The sequence below is a fragment of the Talpa occidentalis genome, unplaced genomic scaffold (genome assembly GCF_014898055.3).
Source record: "Talpa occidentalis isolate TD23 unplaced genomic scaffold, MPIMG_talOcc4v2.1 talOcc4.10, whole genome shotgun sequence".
Lineage (NCBI taxonomy): Eukaryota > Metazoa > Chordata > Mammalia > Eulipotyphla > Talpidae > Talpa > Talpa occidentalis.
This window is the reverse complement of record NW_023600993.1, coordinates 7345841-7368114: the sequence shown is the minus strand read 5'-3', so window position 1 is coordinate 7368114 and position 22274 is coordinate 7345841. Positions and strand designations below refer to the sequence as shown.

The following is a 22274-nucleotide window of genomic DNA, read 5'->3' as shown; positions in this document are numbered from 1 at the left end:
GCTGAGAGACGCGAGGGCTGTTTCCTCGGAGGAGCTGTAATGAATTAGTCCTCTGGGAACATTTTGTACTTGCCTTCTCGTGGGCACCAGCATCTGTTCCTCCGGAGCTTCTCCTTGACAGCGGAACTGTGGGGACCACTCTCGTGTGCCAGCCCAGAGTTATTTGTTCTGTGGGGTCACTGGGAAATACAAAACCCCCGTGGTCCCCGGAGCTCAGGTTCTCCAGGACAGACCCCTAGCGCAGCCTGACAAGGTTCCCCCCTCCCCCAGATGAGTGATGTGCTCCTGTACACGTATCCCCAGAAGGATGGGAAGTATCGGCTGAAGAGCACATTGGCAGTGGCCAGCATGAAGGTAAGAGCCTGGCAGTGGGCACCCTGCAGTGGGAGTGGGAGGAGATGACACCCTGCTTCTGGGCGCCCACACACCCACCAGGAAGAAGGGGCCCCCAGGAATAGTGTGGATTACAGCAGGACTAGGATAGCACATGTCAAGGGAGAGGGAAGAGGAGGCGCGGCTTCCTGGAGGAGGGGAGCCAAGTCCATTAGGATGGATAACATTTGGACAGATGGGGAGAAAAGAGAGGGAAGGTGTTCTAGAAGAAAGAAGATGAATATGGAAAGACTCAGAGGGAAGGACAGAGGGTGTTTGTAGCTTTTTTTTAATTGGTGGTGAAACATACTTACCATTTTAAACATATTTAAATGTATACAGTGGCAGTAAATATATTCACATGCTGTGTAACCATCACCACTGTCCGTCTCCAGAACTTTTTCTTTTTTTATATTTTTATTTATATTTTTTTACATTGTTGTCTGTTCTCCTCTCTGGTGTAATCCCTGTAAAATTTCTACCACCAAGACGCCCGTGAACCACCACCATAGTCTATTGTGTTCTTCTCTCCCCCGTTTTGACTGTCCCCCTCTGCCTCCCCATCTGAATGTCTCTGATTTCTAGTTTGCCTGCTAGTTTTCCTTTTTTCCTCATCCCTTGTTTGGTTTCCTTGTGTTCCTCCTGGCAGCAAAACCATCCAGTATTTTTCTCTTCATCTCCAGAACTTTTTCATCTTTTAAAACTAAAGCCCTCTACCCATTAAGCACGTACCTGCCACCCCTGTGCCCAGCCCACTTCCTCCCTCTGGACCTCACTGCCCTGTTTCACCACGTGGCTTACATGTAGCAGGTGCCTCTGACTTGGTCCAGTGGCCTCGGCCTCTGGCTGCCTCTGGGTTGCAGCCTGTGTCAGAATGTCCTTTTTAAGGCCTAGCACGGTTTCCTTGGGCGCACAGACCACGCTTTGCTTCTCTGTTCCTCAGTGGGCAGAACCTGGGTAGCTTCACCTTTTGGCTTCTGGGAATCATGCTGCTATGAACCGGGTGTGCAAATACCTGCTTGAATGGCAGGTATTTCTTAAACATAAGCGAGATGCCAGCCGGCTGGTGGGCGAGGCCCGAGCGCCAGAAGGACCCGTCAGGTGTGCCTCGGCGTGACTGGTCATGTGCCATGGGCTGCGAGTGATGGACCTGCCCGAGGCCGAGCAGAGGGTGTGAGGAAGGAGACTGCTCAGCCGGGGTGGGCGACAGGGTGAAACGTGAGTGGGAAATGGAGGCAGCAGGTGGCAGGAGGGATGTGAGGGGCGTTGGGGTGCCTCTTGACCCTGGAGGCCCTTTCACAGGAGAGAAGGGAAGCAGAAGTACCTTGCTCAGGGGGTGGAGAGGTTGGTTCTCCTTGGAGTGAAAGGTTCCGCTGAGGAGCTGCTGGGAACAGCCATGAAGAGAGTGTCCCTGGGCAGGTGCTGTCAAGCTCAAGGTTCTGGGGGGCACTGAGAGGAATGCCGCCCACCCTCCTGGGAGGGGGTGGATGGCCATGGACAGGTTGGCAACTGGGTCCCACCACACACACATAAACCATGTACACAGGCACACTCACAGCACCTGCCAGCAGAGAAAGGCTCACCATTTACAGAGGAGGAAACTCGGACTCAGGGCTGGGGTGGGAGAAGAATGTGGGCTGTGGGCGCCCCACCCTGAGGCTGCCGTTGCTCTTCCAGGTCAGCCGCCCCGTGATGGACAAAGTGCCCTATGCCCTGAAGATCGAGACCCCCGAGGCCTGCCTGACCCTGTCCGCCAGGTACAGGGAGGGGTGGGGCGAGGGCCTGGGCTCAGAGGGGTCTGATGTAAAAGGTGGGGAAGCTGGGAACAGCCAATGCTGTTTTGATAGCCATTTGGATCAAAGGTCTTTTCATACTCGTGTTTCAAGGCCATCTTTGGGTCACAGACCCACTTGAGAATCTGAGAAAACTGACTTCTTTCCCCCAAAATAATGTTCATACACAAAAAACTTTGCATAGAACTTCAGAGATTTCTGGAGTCCATTGTTTAGCTATATCTCACGTATGAAAAATGCTGCAGGTTATTGGGTCTTTACAGCAAAATTAAAAGTTATGACGAGTAAAAATGTGCATGGTGCACCCTACCTAGCTCCAGAGTCTGGAGAGAGAGGAGGTGCGATGAACCAGCCTCATCCTGCCTGCTCTCACTTTGGGGGTGTTGCCTTTCAAGGCTGGCTGCTCTTCCTCTAGCCCTGAGGCTGCCCAGGGTCCCTAGTCATACCCTTTAAGCAGGGAGAGGGCCCCCCTCTCCTCCTTTGGGGCTAGGCCAGCTCAAGTTCTCAGGGCTCAGAAGCCAGGCAGGCGTGACTCCCGCCAGGGACCACTCTGGACCTAGAGGGGGTGAGACAGGGGTCCCTCCTTTCAGCTGGTGTGTATCCTGGGGTGGTGATGCTGGGTGTGACCTTTGACCAGCACACACCAACCTGCATGCCCTCTCATGGATACCTTTGCTTGTTAAGCATTAATTAGATGCTCCTCGGCACCAGCTCCTATAGCTGAGGACACAAGCGATCTAAATCTTGATTTGCTGGGAGGGAGTCCACATTGAGGGCTGGATAATTACGAACAGGCTAGAATGCAGAACATAACTGCCCTGACAAAGCAGTGGTGGCAGCAGTGACCTGCGGCAGACACCTGTCAGGTCTCAGGCACCTCCACTCACCCTCCTATCTGGGAGAGTAAGGGAAGACTTCCCGGAGGAGGTGATGCCTGGGTGGAGCTCCATAGTCTCTCCTTACTTAGTAAAATCAGAGGCATGAGGAGACCCAGAGTGTAGTTTCTAAGCAGAACAGTGACAGGTCACTCCGGTCTTCCTGTGGGACTGCCCTTTGGCCGGTGGCCTTGAGGAGCCTCTCACAAACAGGCTGTCCCCTTCCTGCCTGAAGCGTCCAGGAGAGCAGGACCATGCGTCTCCTTCCAGGGACAGAGCACCAGGCTGTGGCTCGCCCTCCCTAAGCCAGAGCACTCCCTTCTCCCAGCCACAAGCTTTCGGGGGCAGACCACACACTTAGCTCAGGGGGCAGCGACACCTTGTGGGCATGGCAATCATTTCCAGCCACTGCCCTCCCAGGAAGCTGACTGGAAGCCCTGCCAGGCAGAGGGGGAATGTGGGAAGTCTGCTTTATCGGATGGGTCTCTGGGAAGCTGTCTGGGCACATGAGGAGGAAGGTGGAGAGCCTGGGAAGTTGGCCCTGGCCCACTACCGTCCACCACTCTCCTCTGGAAGATACCCAGCCCTCTGTCCCCTGCCAGCCTGTCCCTCCTAAAGTGTGGGACCCTGAGAGCCCTCCTAGTGCCCCTTGCTTTTGGATGGTGCTTCTGCCCCCCACAAAGTGTGTCATCATCCCATGGCCCACTGCAGACCCTCCATGAGCCCCGGGGGTGTGAGGATGAGCGCTCACATTCTGGGTCACAGGTGAGGGGGCAGGCCCCGAGGGCACACAGGTGCTGGCAGGTGGAGGCCAAGGGGCAAGCCTGATTGGCAGGTGCCCAGTGGGACATGAGACCCTGGGACGGGGCGCGGGGGCACCCTGCCCACACTGAGCGGGTGGAGGCAGTGGCTGCTGGCACACGCCCGTCACTCCGCACGCCCACAGCTCCTGTGCGGAGAGGGACGAGTGGCACGGCTGTCTGAGCAGGGCGCTCCCCGAGGACTACAAGGCCCAGGCGCTGGCCGCCTTCCACCACAGCGTGGAGGTGAGTGGGGCCCTGGGATGCCACACCGGCCTCACAGCCCCGGGTTTGCCAGGGAGGACAGGGAGCTCCTTCCACTCGGGCCCTGACTCTCCCCCGACCCCAGAGACCTTCCCGCAGGGCTCAGAGGCTTGCAGGCCATAGCAGGGCTCCTCCCCTTGGCTCCTCTGACCCATGCTAGCATCCTGGAGGGTGGGATTGGGGTGTAGTGCTGGTGTCCACGCCACCCCCACACATGCACGCCCTGTCCAGGCGACCTTACTGCGTGCCCGGTTCTGTCGCTCCAGATACGAGAGAGACTGGGGGTCAGCCTAGGGGAGAGGCCCCCCACCCTGGTGCCCGTCACCCACGTCATGATGTGCATGAACTGCGGCTGTGACTTCTCCCTCACCCTGAGGCGTCATCACTGCCACGCCTGTGGCAAGGTGAGTGGCCCCGCCTGGAGACATCCGAGCGGGGCTTCACACCTGGCCCCCCGCGGGGATGCTCACACCAAACCTGAGAGGTGGGGGTTGGTCATTCCCATTTTACAGGTCTCCTCGAACTGGGGCTCCAAACCCCAGGCCATTTCACCCCCCCACCCCCACCAAGACCATCACAGCGTGCTTGAAGAGAATGTCCCGTACCTATGTGTAAAGGCACTGAACTTAGTTCTGGAAGAAGAGATTCTCGAGGTGACCTGCAGGCTTTGAGTTGCCCCCCTTTCACTTAGAGATGGGTTCTCCAGGACACGTCTGTTGTGCAGAGTGACAGCGTCCCTCAGGTGTGCCGCCTGCAGAGGCCCCGGACAGCTGCGCTGTGAGCACCAGTGACCCAAGGTGGCTTTTCACCTGGACAGGGCGCCCCTGGCTCTGGTGGTTGTGCTACCACTAACCAGAAAGATCCAGAAGCAGTTAAACAAAGATGCAACTGGTGGCCTATTTAGTTAGCACTCACATCAGTGATGGACATAACAACATGGCTGTTATGTGGAAGTTCCAGATGCTCGATGAGCGTGACACACTGCTCATGTCGCCATGAAGGTTAACGAGATGTGATTCCTAAGGAAACAGAACTAAACCAAAGCACACCCTAGAAATCTGACTGTAGAATTGAGGCTACAAGAGAGGGAGGAGGGGGCCCAGTGGACTGGTGGGGGATTATGGGTACTCTGGTGGTGGGTGTGAGGTGTCTAAAGAGGGTCAACCCGTGCTCCTGCAACGTGGATGGTATCAGAACCAGTGCGCTGTCAGTAAGAAATAATACAGGTTTTAAAAATTATTCTTAATTCAAATACACTGAATACCGTGCTTTCAGAAACAGAAAGGGCGGGAGGAGGTTAGGAGGGAGGGAGGCAATCAGAGCATTCGGGGCCATTATCCTTGGGATCAAAGGGCTGGGTTGCGGCCAACAGGGGCTTCCAGCATGGGGACGGCCGTGCGTTAACACTGTATTATACATTTTGAGTTCTTAAACATTCTCATCCCAAGGAAAAAATAACTTGTCACTTTAGTGATGGATGTTCGCTCGGTTTGTGGTGATCGTTTTGCAATAGGTACAAATATCAAGTCTTGGTTGTACACCTGAGCGAATATAGCATCATATGTCTATTTTCTCTCAGTTTACAACAAGGAGAGCAGGTAAGCACCTGCACAGCAACCTGAGGAGCTGGGCCAGAACAGGGGCCCCGGAGGAGGCCGGGTGGGGTGGCTTGGCGGATGGAGAGGATGCCAGCCCTCTGCGGGCGCCCGGGGCCAGAGCTCTCTGACACTGCCCTGTCACCTGCAGATCGTGTGCAGGAACTGCTCCCGAAACAAGTACCCTCTGAAGTACCTCAAGGACCGGATGGCCAAGGTCTGTGACGGCTGCTATGGCGAGCTGAAGAAGAGGGGCGGGGACGTCCCAGGCCTGATGCGAGGTGAGCCCCTGGGACCACCCCCCTTTTGCCCAGGTGCTGGAGGGGCTTCTCCCGGCCTGTGGCTGTGGCCTGAAACCACCTTCTCCGGAGGCTCGGCACAGACACTGCCCTTAAGGGGGTTAAACTCACACCTGGGACACCGTTTATCAAAACTCGCTTCCATGGAAAACCCATGGGTGCTCCCAGAAGGGTTCTGTGGGCAGCCCAATTTGGGAAACACTGAGTTGGGGCCTGTCTCCCAGGGAAGGTCGGCGGGCGCGCACACTCACTGGCCTTGGTGCCCTCTATTTGAGTGTGCTCTGTAGTAGGGGTCCTGGGGGGGGGGCCCTCTCTGTCTTGAGGATGTGAGGCAGAAAGCAGAGGAGCTGGGGCTCAGGAAGGGCCTCGGGCCCCTGGTGAGGGAGGCGAAGAAGCCGAGCTGGTCCTGAGATGCCCAGGGGATAGGCTTTGCCCTCGCAGGGTCAGGCTGGAGGGAGAGCAGGGGTGTCCTGGACTCCCCCATGATGTGGGGTCCGGGTGTCATATGTCCATTTTCTCTCAGTTTAAAACAAGGAAAGCAGCTAAGCACCTGCACAGCAACCTGAGGAGCTGGGCCAGAACAGGAACCCCGGAGGAGGCCGGGGGATGGGGTGGCTCACTTGGCCTCCCTGCAGCCATCAGAGAGGCAGCCCAGCCTGCCGCAGGGGCAGCTAGAGGAGGAGGCGGAGGAGCCCCAGGCCTGGGGAAAACCTTCCCTCCTGCCCCACAGCCTCTGTCCTGGTCACCCTGAACCTCCATGGGAGGCAGCTTTCCTCTTAGGACCCCCCCCCACCACCACTGGTTCTGCAGGAGTAGGTGTTCCGGGGCCCGGGACCCCGTCCGCTGACACTCACCTCATCTCCCCGCTTGTTGGTTACAGAGCGGCCAGTGAGCATGAGCTTCCCCCTGTCCTCAGCCCGCTTCTCCAGCAGCGCCTTCTCGTCCGTCTTCCACAGCATCCACCCCTCGACCTTCAGGAAGCAGAAGAAAGTCCCGTCGGCCCTGACTGAGGTAAGGCAGGTGGGCCGCCCCGCGGGGGGAGGGCGTTTGGAAGGTTCCCCTCCTGCTCCGCTGCCCACCGGCTCTCAGACAGGAGGAGCCCAAGAGGGAGAGGCGAAGCCGGGGACTGACTCTCTACTAACCAGGGCAGCAGCTGGTCCCTCCGCATGAGCCTCACGCACAGGCCTGCCCCAGAGAGGGCACCTTCCCCCTTCTCCTCCCTCCTCCCCAGGGCTGAGTCCCCAGGGGGTAACACACAGATCAGTGGGGTCCTGGGTCCTAAAGCAGCTTCAGCCCTGGCTCAGCTCTCCCCTCCGGCCCTCGGGCATGCCCTCGCCCGGGGTCCCAGCTGGGCTCAGGGTGAGCCTCCTGGAGGACCAGGGACTCTGCAGGAAGCCTCGGAAACGGCTGAACTCGGTTCCGGCCAGGTTATAGAGCTGCACACGTCACAGTCGCAGGCAGAGTGTGGACACGCCCCGGAAACAGGTGTCATCGGCTCTCTCCAAGATGGTCATTAATATTCAGTATCAAGTAGCAGGTGGCAGGGGATTGAAAAAGTGTTTTGGGCTGAAAACCCTAAGCGGGTACACTCTGCCCATTAACTTAATTCCTTTTGCATATTAAAAAACGTGGAAATAACACATACACGGTCAACAAAGCCTACGAAAGAAGACGTGATATAAAAAGCGAGTCTCTCTCTCCCGCCCACCCCTCCTGCAGTCCTACCCACCCCCTCAGGTAGCCACCATCAAGTTTCCTTCCAGAAACTTTAATGCAGATGCAGAAGATGTTTATCCATACGTCTTCCTTTTTTACCCCCGAGCAACCATGTTATCTTGACTCTCCTTACATTTCTTCCCCGTCATTTATCTGGATGTTATTTCACTTGAGCTCTTGCACTTAAACTCAAACACATTACATGGCACAGCTGCCCCACTGTTTATTTAGTGCCTTCCTTTCTGGGGACTGAGAAGTGTCCCTCTCGCTCCCAGAACCCAAATTCTTCTTGGGTGCGGAGTTTGGGGGCCACTGCCCTGACCCTTCTGGGATGAGGCTGCTCTGACGTGGGTGCCATGTGCATGTGCTCTAGTAGCCCCTTCACAGTTGCCCAGAGTGACAGTCATTTTATCACCCAGCAAAGACTGCACTCAGGGGGCTCTGCAGCCCCCGCTCCATCTCCCACAGCGGCCTCGTGTTCCCCAGGAACTCAGCGGCACCTGCTGGCCAGGAGGAGGCGCAGGCATGCTGGCCCGAGCTTGGGCGGCCTTGGAGAAAGGGAGGCTGCTGGATGAGGTTCCCAGACTTGCTCTCTTCCCGTAGCCAGGGTGCCGCAGCGGGTGTCAGGGTCCTGCCTGAGAGGGAGCTTCCTTTCCCGGGACTTCTCAAAATCCTGGAGCTGGTTGAAGCTTCTTTCAACCCTGGGGTTCATTGCTCCGGGCAGTATTAGCTGAGGGATCCAAGTCCCTGCCCACCTGCCGCTCTCCAGGCGTTAGTCAGCCCCCTCCCCTCCCCTCTGGTCACCCCTGTTCTGTTGTCAGACTCAAGGGGGTTGACTGTTTCCGCTGATTCGCTTTATTTCTTTATATCCCACACGTGAGCGACGCCCCCCTCTCTGCCCTCCTCTGCCCGCCTGCCTGGCTCGGCGTGCGCCCTCCGGGCAGTCCGTGCTCCCCGCCCGCGGGTGCCGCTGCCGCCCCTGACCCGCGGCGGGACCCCCCCCCCGCCGCCGCGCCCCGCACCCCGAGGAGTGAGCAGGCCCCGCCGAGAGGACGTTTCCTTCCCTGCGGGAAGGAGACAGCCGGACAGTCCGCGAGCGGATCTGGACACTCCTCCAGGGTCTGCGCTCTGGCCTGGGGGGCGGGGTGGAGGCTGGCGATGGGGCGGGGACCAGGCCCGGGGTCCCCGCGAGGGCCGCGCACCCCAGGGCAGCGTCTGGCGGGCGGGCGGGGGGTGCGGTGAGCGGGCGCGCCCTCCAGGGCCCACCTGACGCTCTGCTTGCCCCGCCAGGTGGCCGCCTCCGGCGAGGGCTCCGCCATCAGCGGCTACCTGAGCCGCTGTAAGAAGGGCAGGAGGCCCTGGAAGAAGCTCTGGTTCGTCGTCAAAGGCAAAGTGCTGTACACCTACGCGGCCAGCGAGGTAGTGGGGCGCCCCTCCGCGCCGGGCGGGTGCGGGCGGTGCTGGCCCGGGGCGCGGCCGGCGCTCGGGGGGCCTGGGGAGACGGGCCCGCCCCGCGCCGCCCCCTGCTTTGGGGCACGGTCCGGCCCGCGGAGGAAGCCCTGGCCCTTCTAGTCTGTGCTCCTCTTTGTCGGGGGCTGTGCTGCCTCGTGGTAGTGCCTCTGCGGGGAAAACAAGTTTTTATCTTTCTAGAATGTCTTCTGTGGGTGTCTCCCGGGCGGTAGGCGAGGTCCTGGGATATCCAGGCGCCTGGTCCTGACCCGGGCGGCGCCTGACCCCCAGGGGGAGTTGTTCCACGGCCAGGCCCCAGCGCCTGCTGGTCTCCCCGGGCTAAGTCTGCTTTGAAAGTTCTGCCCGGCTGCAGAGGGTGGGCACCCTGCCCCTCCATTGCTGGGGAACGTGCAGAGGGCACTGCCAGCCCCTGCGCTGTTTCGCTGACCCCCTGCCATCCTGCCTGCCTTGCTGTCACTTTAGAGCAAGCCTCAGAGTCAGCTTGTAGAAGTCCTCCGCCCTTGTTCTCTTTAAAGATTGGCCAGATTGACCTATTCTAGGTGTGCGCCCAAATAAACTTGTCAGTTTCTACAAAAGAAAAAAAAAAAATGCCTGCTGAGATTTTGACAGGTATTGTTATAGGTCAGTTTGGGGTGAATTTGCAACTTAATATTGAACTGTCCAATTCATGAACTAGGTGTAAATCTTCATTAATTTAGTTTATCTTTTTTTAAAAATTTTAAAAAAGATTTATTTATGCAAGAACCCGGGTACAGGCCAGACGTGTGGGAGGGTGAGAGGATTCACCAGAGACAGAGCAGGGAACAGAACAGGCAGACTGACTGAAATACACTGCTGAGGGGAGCAGCGGGCGAGACAGGAGAGGTCTGCCGCGCCATATGGGTGTATCTGTGGCAGGCAGAGGGTGCAGACAGCTTCACAGTGCTGCGCTCAACTGCCTGCACCACCAGGGAGGCCATAGTTTATCTTTTAATCCTTTGTAGTTCTTAGCAGACTTAACGTCAGTTAACTTTATTCCTGAATATTTTACTTAGTGGATGGTATTTTGAATGAAACTTATTTTACTTTCTAGTTGTTTGCTGCTAATAGACATTAAGAAATTGGTTATCCTGTGACCAATTAGTTGTTTATTGCCAAAAGTTGTTTTATAATCAGATGTGTCCTTTGCAACAAGCACATACAGTTTTACTTCCTCATTTCTAATGTTTATGCCTTTCATTTCTTTTTCTCCCCTTAATGCCATAGCTAAGACCTCTAGTACCACGTTGAATTTTTGGTGAGAGTGAGTACCAGCACCATCTTGCCTTGTTCTGAACCTTAGGGAGCAAGCATTTCATATTTTACTAAGTGTGATGGTAGCTGTAGGGATATACAGAAGTCCTTTGTCAGATGAAGGAAGCACCTTTATTCTTAGATTGCTGAGAGGTTTTTTATTCCTTTTCCTTCTTTTTTAACAACTGAAAATCAATTTAATTAACTGTATTAACAATTAAATTAATTGTATTAATAATTAAGGGTATGATCATCTCAGTAAATATTGAAGAAAATGTTTGATGTGCAATGGGCATTTATAATAAAAATCCAGCATAAGAGTAGATGCCTTAGTCTTATGATGCAAACCAAAAGACAAGAAAGAAATGCATAATATCAGCACATTAGGTCGTGCAAATATGTCGGACTCAAACTATCTTTACTCTTGTCCTACTCTATTATTTTGTATGAAAACCAAGAATGAGCAAAATATTTCTTGATAATATAAATCAGAAAGTGGTTCCCTTGGGGTTAAAGCCCCCACCCCCTGGGCAGACAGGGATTGACTGGAAAGAAACATCTGGAGACTTTCTATGATGATGAAAACTGTTCTTTATCTGACTTTTTTTCCCCCTCTGGAAAGCCAAAAAAAAAAAAAAATCCCTATAAATTGGAGACCTTTCTCCTTGTCATTTCCTTAAAATGAAGGAAAATGATTTATTTATTTTTCTGTGTTGAATTTACTGATGGGGATTTGAGTAAACTTGCCATAAGTGAAAGAAGGGGAATTAAAAATCTTATCATAAATGGATGTTGAATTTTCCTTTCTAGCACTTGCTGAAAATGAAAAATAGATTCTGTTTTGAGCACAGAATATTCCCTTGCCTCCTCCCAAGATCACTCTAGTTGTATCCAGCTAGATCCTTCATTCACGTGTGGCTTTGTAGTGTTGCATTTTGTGAACATGTATTTCCACACAAATGTAAACCTGTCTTTATGTGTAAAAACCTCTTTGTCCACTGAACACTATGATTTTGAGACCCATCTATGTCCTCTGAATTCATGTCATTGAATTGTCAACAGCTTTCCTGTCTAGACACTCCCCAACCCCACCCGGGCCACTCATGCAGAGCTGCTGGGCTCGAGGGTGGCGGGGGTGAGTACAGAGTATTATGGGAAGCAGCCCTCAATTCAAGTGGGTGGCAAGAATGTGGGATGAGCAGGTGGTTGTGGACAGAGCTCTGGCTCTGTCCCTTACTCACAGTGTGATCCAGGGAAGAAGTGGCCTTCTGTGAGCCTCAGCTTCTTTTCAGAATGGGGGTGACACCCTCTAGGTTCATGGAGATTAAATAAGATAGTGTGAGAGTGAAAATGGCCCTGATACGTCGTCCAAAATGTTAGTTTCTTCCCCTCCTCTTCACTGCTCCGGTGGGAATTGGGGGCAGAGGGTGGTTGAGCGTCACACACAAGGGCTCCATGTACGCAGGCGGCATCAATAGAGGCCCCGCTGCCGACCGCCATGGCTCAGGTTTATGTCCCTTCTGCCGTCTGCAGGACGCGGTGGCCCTGGAGAGCATGCCCCTGCTGGGCTTCACCATCGCACCGGAAAAGGAAGAGGGCAGCAGCGAAGCAGGGCCTGTTTTTCACCTTTTCCACAAGAAAACCCTATTTTATAGCTTCAGAGCAGAGGATACCAGTGCAGCTCAGAGGTACCTAACCACGCGCGCCCTCGCCTTGCCTCTCTCAGAACAAAATGTATCGGGCCCCAGAGCTGGGCTCTTCTCCAGCTGTCCTGTCCCGTCAGGTCCCTTTGGCCACAGCAGAACTCCCTGTTCCTGCTCCTGAGATTTTTAAAGATAATTGTGATCATTCACACGGGCATGCATGGGTTCAGCAAATCTGTGCACTGCATTCCAGGCCTTTTGCTAAATGCTGGGTAAACAGATGTGAAGGTGGCGTGGTCCCTGGCCTTGGGCTGATAGGCGTCTATCCCGACACTTACAGGCGGTGTGACCAGAGTCACAGGCAGAAGCAGGACACCAGTGTCCCCCTCTTCTGTCTTGCAGGTGGATGGAGGCCATGGAGGATGCAAGCGTGTTATAGCAGTCAGCAAGCGTGTGGGCTCGGAATAAACTCTTAGGTTGATACGTGGACCCTTCCAGAAGCCAGTCCGGTCTCCCCAGCAGGACCGCATCTGGGTTCAGCACGGGGCCTGACCTTTCTCTGTAACCCCGTCGGTCACACCCTCACAAGTGGAACTTTGAAGAGATATTTATGGACCATTCCTCTGTCTTCGTGTTCCCCCACCCCGCGTCCCGCCCCCAGCATAAACCATTTCTTTATCCAGAAGTGAGAAAAAATTGAGCAACATGAAGACATGGAAACCAATGGAAAAGTCTGTCTCAGAAACAAGGCTTGGTAGTAGAAGCTTTTACAGTTTTTACTCCTGGTGAGCATCGTCGCCTTGCGTGTTGCTGATTTCAGCGCCTCAGGTGAGACTAGAAACCACAGTAAGAACAGCTCCTCTCGCTGAAAGCACTTTATTGTTTTACTGAGCGACAACCTCCGGTGTGATGTTTCCCAGTGACTCACTCACGAGCAGATCGAGACCTGTGGACCTGTTTGCCAGCAGCACTCAACAAGGGCATGTGGAAAAGGGGTGCCAACAGGCATGCTTCCTGGGGGCCAGGCCCTGGGTCAGAAGGGGGGACTTTCTCCTCCAGTGGATCACGTGACTTAACAGAGGAGCCTCCCTCCACCCCATGGGTCCCCAGCAGCACCCCAGCACTGTGAGCGCGACCAGGCGGCCTCTCCGCACCCTCCCAGGAGACGGGTCTGTTTCCATTGATGTGTGCCTTCCTGTGTTGACCCGCTCGCTCGAGCCAGCACCTTCGTGTGTGAGAACCTGTGCTCCTTTTCCACACGGTGACCCTTCCGCTGTGTGACTGAAGCCTTGAGAAAGTTACAAAGGGAAAAAGATACAGTCGGAGGGGGAGCGCCGTGACCTTGGCCAATGGCTCTGGACACAGTGAGGGAGCACAGAAGCTGCACCTGGAAGATGCTCGCTGGGGGCCAGGGGCTCAGTCCTGCCCGCTTATGGCTGCTCCTCGTGCTGGGCCTGTTTTACATAAAGCAGAGGGCGGGCAGGTGGGATCCCTTGTTACTCTCCTCCAAATAAAAAAAAAAAAAAAATCACATCATTTTCCGATCTCTTGTCCCAGCCTGCTGCTGCATTTACTGACAAACCTTTCATAAAAAGCACTATCTCAAGGAATTACATACCTTAAATATTTTCAGGGTTTTTCCCCCCTAGTTTGCAGTTCATCTTCTAAAATGTTTGCATTAAACATTTAATAACTGCTTCAAACTAAGTGATTAGATAGGCCCCTGTTAATTTTTGAGGACTTTATTCCAATGGAATCGTTTCAACATCACAGGGATTTAATGGGCCTTCTAGACCTTTTAAACCCTTGTAAAGCACAAGACTTCAGCAGGAGGCTGGGAGTTTCCCCAGCCTGTCCTCTGCCCTCTGCCCCGTCTCATGCCCATTGTCTGTTTCTGAGTTCCAGGTAGAACGATGCCTCTGGAAGTCTGAAGGTTTGTTTCACCATATAGCACCCTGTTTCTGATGCCCGTAAAGAACAGGTAAGAGGGCTTTTATTCCTCAGCGAATGGTTACTCTAATAACAATGCTGGGTTATAGACCAAATACACTCAGTGGGCTTCGTGCAAGGAAGTGGCAGGGCCCCAGGGTTCACCACAGCTTGCACATGACCTGCTTGGTTCACCTGGACCTTGCTAAGTGCTCATTCCCTGTCCTCCTCCTTGTGTGATCTGGTCCAAGAATGCAGTGTCACCCACCTGTCCATGGGGCCTACCCAGACCAACTTGGGATGAAGGCACCCACCTGCCCTGAGGGCACCTTTTCTCAGGCCCAATTGGCCAGCTCTTCCCCCAGACCACGGTGCTGGAGGCCCCTGCTCCCCGGGCACAGAGCAGCCCCTCCACCAAGCCTCTGGCACAGGCTGTCTCCAGAGCGGCGCTGAGCTGGGGCAGAGCAGCAGGCCCTGGGCAAGCCACTGCCTTCAGTAGCTTGGAGCCTCGGTGCCTCCACCTGTCCTGTGGAGGCCACTGCAGCCTCCCGAAGAGCTCAGGAAAAGCACCAGCCAAAGGTTTGTGAAGTGGCCTGACCGCCAGGAGAACACAGGGTGGCACGGTTTTACATACAAAGTGAAAATGAAGTCGTGGCCCTGCTCTGTGCTGCTGTGTGGGAGATGCAGCCGCCTCCTCCCCAGGAGACTGGCCTGGCAGCAAACCAGGCTGGGAGAGGCCCACACGGGCAGGTGGAGCACCAGGCTCTCGGATCTTATCTCCTTCCCTGTGCTGTTGTGTGCCCTCTCCCTGCTGTGGACATCTTGCCACAATCCAGCCTCTGCCTGCGTCTCAGGGTCAGCAAAACTTGCTAAAACCTAGGGTTTTACTGCAAGCAGGCAGCACTTCCCTTGCTTTGGTGCCCTCGTACCTTCCCACAGACTGAGTGTGGTTTCCGCCTGGGTTGGCCTGGGTAAGTAGAACAACTTCCTTTCATTATCACTGATACAAAGCGCACTGCAAACAAACATGGCAACACCCCAGGACACTGAGTGAGTCCTGGATGCTAGGAATATTCTCTAAAGGCCAAAAATACACTGAGTCCTGAGGCTCATTTTCCCTTGGGGTAGTCTGATCCTGCGTGCAGGTGTGGAGCAAGGGGCTCATGCCTGAGCCAGTCTCTGGGCATACACCCCGAAGGCCAGTGCCAAGGACCCCGCCAGCCCTGCCGCAGCCACTGCAGGGTAGTGTGGTCAGTTACAGCCCTTTCTTCCTCTTCCAAGTGGCCAGCCTTTACACAGGTGACAGTGTAAAGGTCCTCACTGGACACTAAAGCCCTAAATGGGGACCAAGGCCACCTGGGCCAGGCTGGAGCATGACTTTCTGCTATACAGCCTAGGCAGCAACATGCTAGAACATTCTTCTGTTAAACTGCTTCAGCCTTATTTGCTGTGGGTTGCTTCTGTGGTTCCACATACCAATGGTCAGTTGAGAAGACAAAATGTGTCCACACTTAGAAGATGCCTGTTTTCAACATTAAGTAAAAGGAAACCAACCTCAAACTGGTGTGAATAGTTGGGAAGTTAGTTCAAGAGGGGGAATGTTTTCAGAAATGGAATCAAGTCAGTGTAAGCAGTACACAGTCTGGCACCTAGCTGGGTGTGTGTCTCAGACCCCAAATTTGCAGCATTCTACCACCAGAACCTGGGCTACTCTACTAGGCCCCCTCTACTACACCCCGCCCCCCCTGCCCACAGCAGGTGAAGCAGTGGACAACAGCTCCCTAAACAAAAACTAGTTTCAGCTTATATAGCATTTAAGCTACTGAGTTTTTTGTTGTTTGTTTTTTTTTAAAGATTTATTTATTTATATAAGCACTGGGTATAGTCAGAAGCACGGGAGAGTGAGAGAATTCACCAGAGCCAGAGCAGGGAACAGAACAGGCAGACTGATGAAATACACTGCTAAGGGGAGCAGCGGGCAGGGCAGGAGAGGTCTGCGCACCATGTGGGACCCTCGCCGGTGGTCAGGGATCGAACCGGTGCTGCAGAGGCTGCGGGCAACTTCGCAGCCCAGTGCTCTGCGCCACCAGGGGAGCCCTAAGCTACTGAGTTTTGATGTGGTTATACCAGAGCCACAGATAATCAAGAAGCTTGAATTTTTTGGTTCCCTCTCAAGATCCTCTACAAGGACAGTAAATTAAAAATAAAAAGATACAACTTAAAAAAAAATTGAAAGGGGCCTCCCCTGGTGGCTCAGCGGTTGAGTGTTGGGCTGCAAAGCTGCCCCCGGCCTCTGCGGCGCTGGTTCGATCCCTGGTCACCGGCGAGGGTCCCACATGGCATGCAGACCTCTCCTGCCGCCCGCTGCTCCCCTCAGCAGTGTATTTCATCAGTCTGCCTGTTCTGTTCCCCACTCTGACTCTGGTGAATTCTCTCACCCTTCCGCGCTTCTGACTGTACCCAGTGCTTGTATAAATAAATTAATTAATTAAAAAAAATGGAAAGGCCTAGGGTATGGAAACCAACTTACTTTTGAAAGGTAGAGCATGCATGGATAGGGCAGTGAACTCGGCAGGGAGAAGCTAACCCCCTGCACCTGCAGAGGGGGACACCTACCTGCCCCGGAGAGGCACAGGGGCCAGCGAAGGCCAGGGTGGGACGGAGACGTGAGGACCAGTGGAGGATCACATCTCCTAGTCCTACCCGCCACAGGAAGGTGATGGCCCTCTCCCTGTCCAGGCAGGAGACAGGATGTTTATTCTCTGGAAAAACAAGTGGACAAAACTGAGGACTGAAGGACACAAGGTATAGCTAGGAGGCGTGTGATGCTACGGGGACCTGCAAGTCTGCGTGACGGAGAGTGGGAGCAAGGAGTTGGCCATCGGGATCCCGAAATAGCTGAGTGGTAGTTTCAAGTATCTTGCCCTGGGCAAGCAACATACAGATGCCCTATAAAATGCCTGTCTTACTGTATGTCAAGTTACCTTTACAGCAGAATCCTTGCAGCATCAGGGGAGCCTGGAGCCCCAAGCAGAACCAGCATAAACCACTGTGCAAGCGCACAGGATTGCCGACTGACCTACAGTACCCACAGACTCACCACAGTAAGATCTCTACCTCTGAGATTTGCCCGCCATCCTCTGAACATGGAATGTGTGAAGCAGCATAATCTAAGAATGCACATGTGCAATCCTGAACCCATGGATCCCCCTCCAGATGAAATGCATCCAGCCCCTTTCCTGCCACTATCCTAATTCTAAGCTGAAACTAGCTTTTGTTTAGGGAGCCTTTGTGTGCAGAGGTCTCCTTGGAGCTCTCGCTGTATCACTTTCCAGTTTAAACAGGAAGATCATCAGTGACTCAAGCTCCTCATTCTGATCTTAGTCTTGGGGTACTCAAGTGCCCAGCTTTTGGGAATGGAACGCCAACTACTATCAGTGCCACATTCAGGCTGGACCAGGACTCCTAGCCCTCAGCAGGTGAAGCGTGGGCATTGGTGGCATTCACGTTGCCGGGGACCTAGGTGAGACACATCATCCTGGCCACACTTAACTAGTGGGACTCTCCACTCACCTCCTAACCCTGCTAAACACCTGGCAGGCTGGGAGCCGGAGTAATAGGCCCCCACCCCAAGTACAGTTAACCCAGGCATGGACTTGTTTACTGCATGCCAAGTTCCCTCTCCGTGGAAGATGAAAACATGCTAATAGAAGGAATCCAAGTTCTCCCTGCATGCAACAGCGCTCTTCTTGGAAGAGGACCCTGAGTGATGCTCTAATCTCACGGCGGACAGACCCCTGTGGAGGACTTGAGTTGCTCTGGCTCAGCTGTTGGTCTGAGTAGTCAGAGGTCCCAAACTGGTTCTAAACCTCAGGTCTGTGTTAAGAGATGCAGATTTGCTACATAGTTAAAGAAAACAGCTACTAAATTAACAGCTACTAAATTAAAGGCCAACATTTTTAAGCCCCAGACTTCACATTTATAAATCTGGACTTCTGGGAAGGGGCGCGGGAAGCAAGGGCGGAAATCCAGATAATTTCTTCTCTTGAGAAATCAAGATACCTACCTGGGGCCACATTCCAGGTGATGAGAAGCTGCCCCTTTAGGTGGGTAGTGAGCTCTCAGGTCTTGCTAGGACCATTTAACACACGGTGCTTATATGGCAGCCTACTACTCTTTAAGGTAACTGCCAGACCTACACCAATTGTTTGCACTGCAGACCTAAGCAATGCAGAATCATTGAGTAACTGTAGGAACAGGGCTAAGAAAGGCTGTTTCAGAACACGAGGTAGCAGCATGAAGGCAGGCTGTCTGGAGGCAGCCTGGTGGAGACAGGTTGGATCAGGAAACAAAAGCAATAGAAGGCCTGAACTGGGATGGGGCAGGGGAAGCAAGGGCAGAAATTCAGATAATTTGATGTCCTTTAGACCCTTGTTCCGGAGTGCACAGAACTTCCCCAAGGCCAGAAGCCTCAGTGCAACATCCCATTTTCCCCCAAGGGGAAAGGAACCTTTGGTTGTTAAGGAGCATTTTCTGGCCTGTGGTGAACAAGCTGTGGGGTTGAAATAATCTCTTAAGAAATTCACAGGATGCCTCTATTTAACTTTTGGACTTCCCAAGTGAAAGGTCAGCAGTCCCAGGTAGATTAGCCTTTGGGGTGGTGCTGGGATAGTGAACAACTCCCAGACTCAAGATTTGAGTTTCTAGTAGGCAGTATTTAAAAAAAACCAAACACCCTTTCCAGCAGCCCACTTTCTAAAACAGGAGACCAAGGCCAGGTACATTTTTTTTTTTAAAAGATTTATTTATTTATTAATTTATGCAAGCACTGGGTAGAGTCAGAAGCGCGGGAGGGTGAGAGAATTCACCAGAGCCAGAGCAGGGAGCAGAGCAGGCAGAAGGACCGAAGTACACTGCTGAGGGGAGCAGTGGGCGTCAGGAGAGGTCTGCGCGCCATGCAGGAGAGGTCTGCGCGCCATGTGGGACCCTCCTCCGGTGGCCGGGGAGCAGCCGGGAATCGAACCGCAACCCAGCGCTCAACCGCTGCGCCACCGGGGAGGCCCAGGCCAGGTACATTTTTAATGAGAAAATAATTTTCTGTCATGCCCCAAGTATCGAGCTAAGTACAACTTGATCACGTTTTTAAGGCCTGTAAGCCCCAAGTTCGAAGCTCTAGGGGCATGACTTTCAGTTGTAGCTGTTGCTCCAGTGCCACCATCCACCACAGGGTTGGTCTTTCTGTTCTCGGGAAGAACCAAGGCCATTTATATAAAGCTGAATAGAAGCTGAGGCATCTCCAGGTAGCCATCTAGTGCAGTGGGGCTCAATTTAGAATCACAGAGATGGGAAGAAGAGGGTTTCCCTCTCTCAAGGACAGGAGAGAAGAAAACAGAAATAACTTACTAAATGTTCTACCACTTGTTAGCTTTGCAGAAGTAACCCTGTTTAAAGCCTAAAAACAAGACACCACCATATACTTCACAAGATTGTTGTAAAGATTAAACAAGATCGTGTGGGATTGTGCAATCTGGTATTCAGCAATGAGATGTTATGATTCCACATGATGAAAAAAATTCGGCAAATGACATCAGGTTTAAAAGTTTATTTTATAAAGGGTCATAATTATATAAAATAAGCAAGTTTCACAAAAACATTAATTACTATATTTAGTAATAATAAAGCATAAGCTATTATGCTGTGGGGGCGCTGGGGAACATTTGGGTCTCCTTCACAGTGCACTGTTTAAGGAGTCAGAAGTTCACAACCCAGCCTGGGAAGTGATCAAGTTTTTTCACTGAATTCATGTTCTAAAAAAATGCAACAATGACATGAATGTTGCTTGCCATACGTGGTACTGGAAAAGCATTCATTCACCAGATGCTCCATCACTAGGTACATCTCAATACAGGGCTTACAGCCGGGGAGCTGCAGAAGCCACACACACGCAGGGTACAAGGATATGGCCCAACAGATCATAATGCCCATCCAGCCCCAATCCTGTGATCAGGCTCCTGGAGAGTTAAAATCAACCAAAAAGAAGTTTTTCTACACTGCATTTCAAAAGGGGAAACAAAAAGAATGTCTTTTCTGCCATGCATGTTCAGAATTAGATGAGTGGTTCAGGCCTGCAGTGGACATCAGCAGGATTTGTGATGCGCAGTAAGAGCACTGACCCGGGCCCCACCCAAAGCTTATGGTTCAGAACCACTGGGGACCCGGCAGTTCTGAAGTGCTCCCTTCGTCAAGACCCTTTATTTTTAAGGCGGGTAAAACAATGTTAAAAGCACTTTAGTGCCAATGTGGTTGCTTCTTACTAAAAGACACTCAAAAAAATGGAAATATAGCCAATATAATAGAACTTGGAATTTTTTTTATTATAAAATCCCATCAAAGTGTTACAAAGTCACAAAGTTCTCAGTAGGGTGATTTCTGTGGAAATACATGGAATGAAAAGAGCGCTCTGGCAACAGAGCTCAGCCTGGCCAGGCCTGAGACCTGATCTCACAGTATACCTGTGCAAGGGAAAAGGTGCCTAAAGTTAGGAAGGCTTGTTGCCACTTTTGATGTTAAACAACCAACCTTTGACTAAAAACTTGCCAAATACTATTACAAACAGGGCGAATGAATACAGCATGACTTTTAGCATCACAAAAACAAGATCAGAGCCCTAATGGGCCTTACTCTCCCTGTGGCGCTGGGCAGGACCAGGACGCCTGGTTCCTACACCCAGGACATTGGGCACAGCAGTGCCTGTTCACAGCACAGTGAAAGTGAGACAACTGTTAAGTCATTATGGAAACCTTTAGTGTTTATTTCAAAATCTATTACAATAATGTGTTTGCCCCCCCAAAAAAAACAAACCCTAAGTGTGAATTTTTACAATATATCCACAAGCATTATTTAATATTAAAAACTTAATTTTTTAAGGTCACGCACATTGCTAGGGATATATGTATACGTGCTTTTTTCCTTGAGTATATAATTTAAATAGTTTTGAATTTAATTGTGGAGAACGTGTACACAATCACAAAACAGTCCACCTTTGCAAGGATTTACCGTCAGAATACTGTGTCACAGAATACAGGGACACCACCTGACCTTTCTGGCTCTCACCCATCCCTTTCCTCAAAATCTTCCTGGCAGAAGAGGGTTTGATCATGTCACCTTGAGGCCACTTTCAGCTACAAGGTCTGTGGTTCACCATAACCTTACAAACTTTGCTTGGCCCTGCTTCCTTGCAAGAAAACAGTGTGCTTAAAACATTACGTAGCAAATGAAAGTATTTTAACATTCTGGAGAAAATACACAAAGTTGAGGTCATCCTGAAAAAATGCCCAAATGGTTATTTTTTAAGACAAAGGGTTAACTCATCCACCTTGGAGCCGCCAGTGTTTATTCATAACAAGCAAAGCACAGGAAAAAAAAAATCAATGCGTTCTGCAGCCTACAAAGCACCGCTTACAAGAGTCCAGCCGAGACACTTCGGGGCACCTACGATGAGAAACGGTCGTAGGTTCCCAAGTCAGTCGAAACTGTCACTTGAACGAGAAAGAACCGACTAAGGAAAACCTACAATCTTAAGATTTACAAGATCAAGAGAAGTTATAGTCTTAAATTTTATATAGCAAGCTAAAATTTCTATAACTTAAAATTAATTTACAGGATTTATAATTTTGCAAAAGGTGGCTTTCCAGATACTTGATGCATTAACCCGCGAGGTTCAGAGGCATGCCTTGACGTTCACGGGAAGCCGAGAAAAAAGATGGGTTTGGAGTATGTCAACACTTTACCTGATACCGCAGGAGCGGGCGCCTCCGCAGACTTCTAAAACCTCAATGAACGCCCCGTCTGCGCGAGCGGGGCCCCCCCGTGCAGCGCCCGCACGGACCCGCCCGCTGCCGACCTCCAGGCGCCCCGCCGCGCCGCGGCTCCCCCGGTCCGCGCGCCGAGGACTCGGGGCGGCGGGGGCCGGGAGGGCGCAGGGCTCCCGGTGCGCCCGGCGGGGCTGGCGGGGCTGGCGGGGCCCCGGGCAGGGCGGGCCTGCCCCCAATAACGGTGCCGGCCGGCCCGGGTGTGCGCAGCGACGCGCCGGCCCTGCCCCGAGACGCGCGGCGGCCGTGCACTCCCGAGCCTCCGGCGCCCCGGCCGGCCGCGCGGGCCCCGCGCCTCCCGCCGCCGCCGCCGGGCCCGCGGAGGGGCGGCCGGAGCCGCAGGGCCGCGGCGTTCCGGTGCGCGCACGCGCCTCA

At 53.0% G+C, this 22274-nt stretch overlaps 1 protein-coding gene and 1 long non-coding RNA gene across 3 annotated transcripts in view; one reads left to right on the top strand and one right to left on the bottom strand.

The window, feature by feature from the left end:
* FGD5 (FYVE, RhoGEF and PH domain containing 5) overlaps nucleotides 1–13771 on the top strand; it is an 87625-nt gene extending 73854 nt beyond the window's left edge. For both annotated transcript variants that reach the window (XM_037523547.2, XM_037523538.2), the window contains exons 13-21: nucleotides 271–354; nucleotides 2050–2129; nucleotides 3987–4086; nucleotides 4371–4508; nucleotides 5851–5980; nucleotides 6879–7009; nucleotides 9005–9133; nucleotides 11990–12144; nucleotides 12502–13771. In XM_037523547.2, coding sequence (XP_037379444.1) covers nucleotides 271–354; nucleotides 2050–2129; nucleotides 3987–4086; nucleotides 4371–4508; nucleotides 5851–5980; nucleotides 6879–7009; nucleotides 9005–9133; nucleotides 11990–12144; nucleotides 12502–12538 — 984 coding nt within the window. In that variant the 3' untranslated portion in view covers nucleotides 12539–13771. The remainder of the gene's footprint in view (nucleotides 1–270; nucleotides 355–2049; nucleotides 2130–3986; nucleotides 4087–4370; nucleotides 4509–5850; nucleotides 5981–6878; nucleotides 7010–9004; nucleotides 9134–11989; nucleotides 12145–12501) is intronic.
* Nucleotides 13370–21913, bottom strand: LOC129146607 (uncharacterized). The gene is made up of 3 exons (XR_008553508.1): nucleotides 16645–21913; nucleotides 13487–13603; nucleotides 13370–13387 (listed from the first exon to the last, which is right to left on the bottom strand). It is a non-coding gene; the product is annotated as an uncharacterized LOC129146607 (long non-coding RNA).
* Nucleotides 21914–22274: the final 361 nt, after the last annotated feature.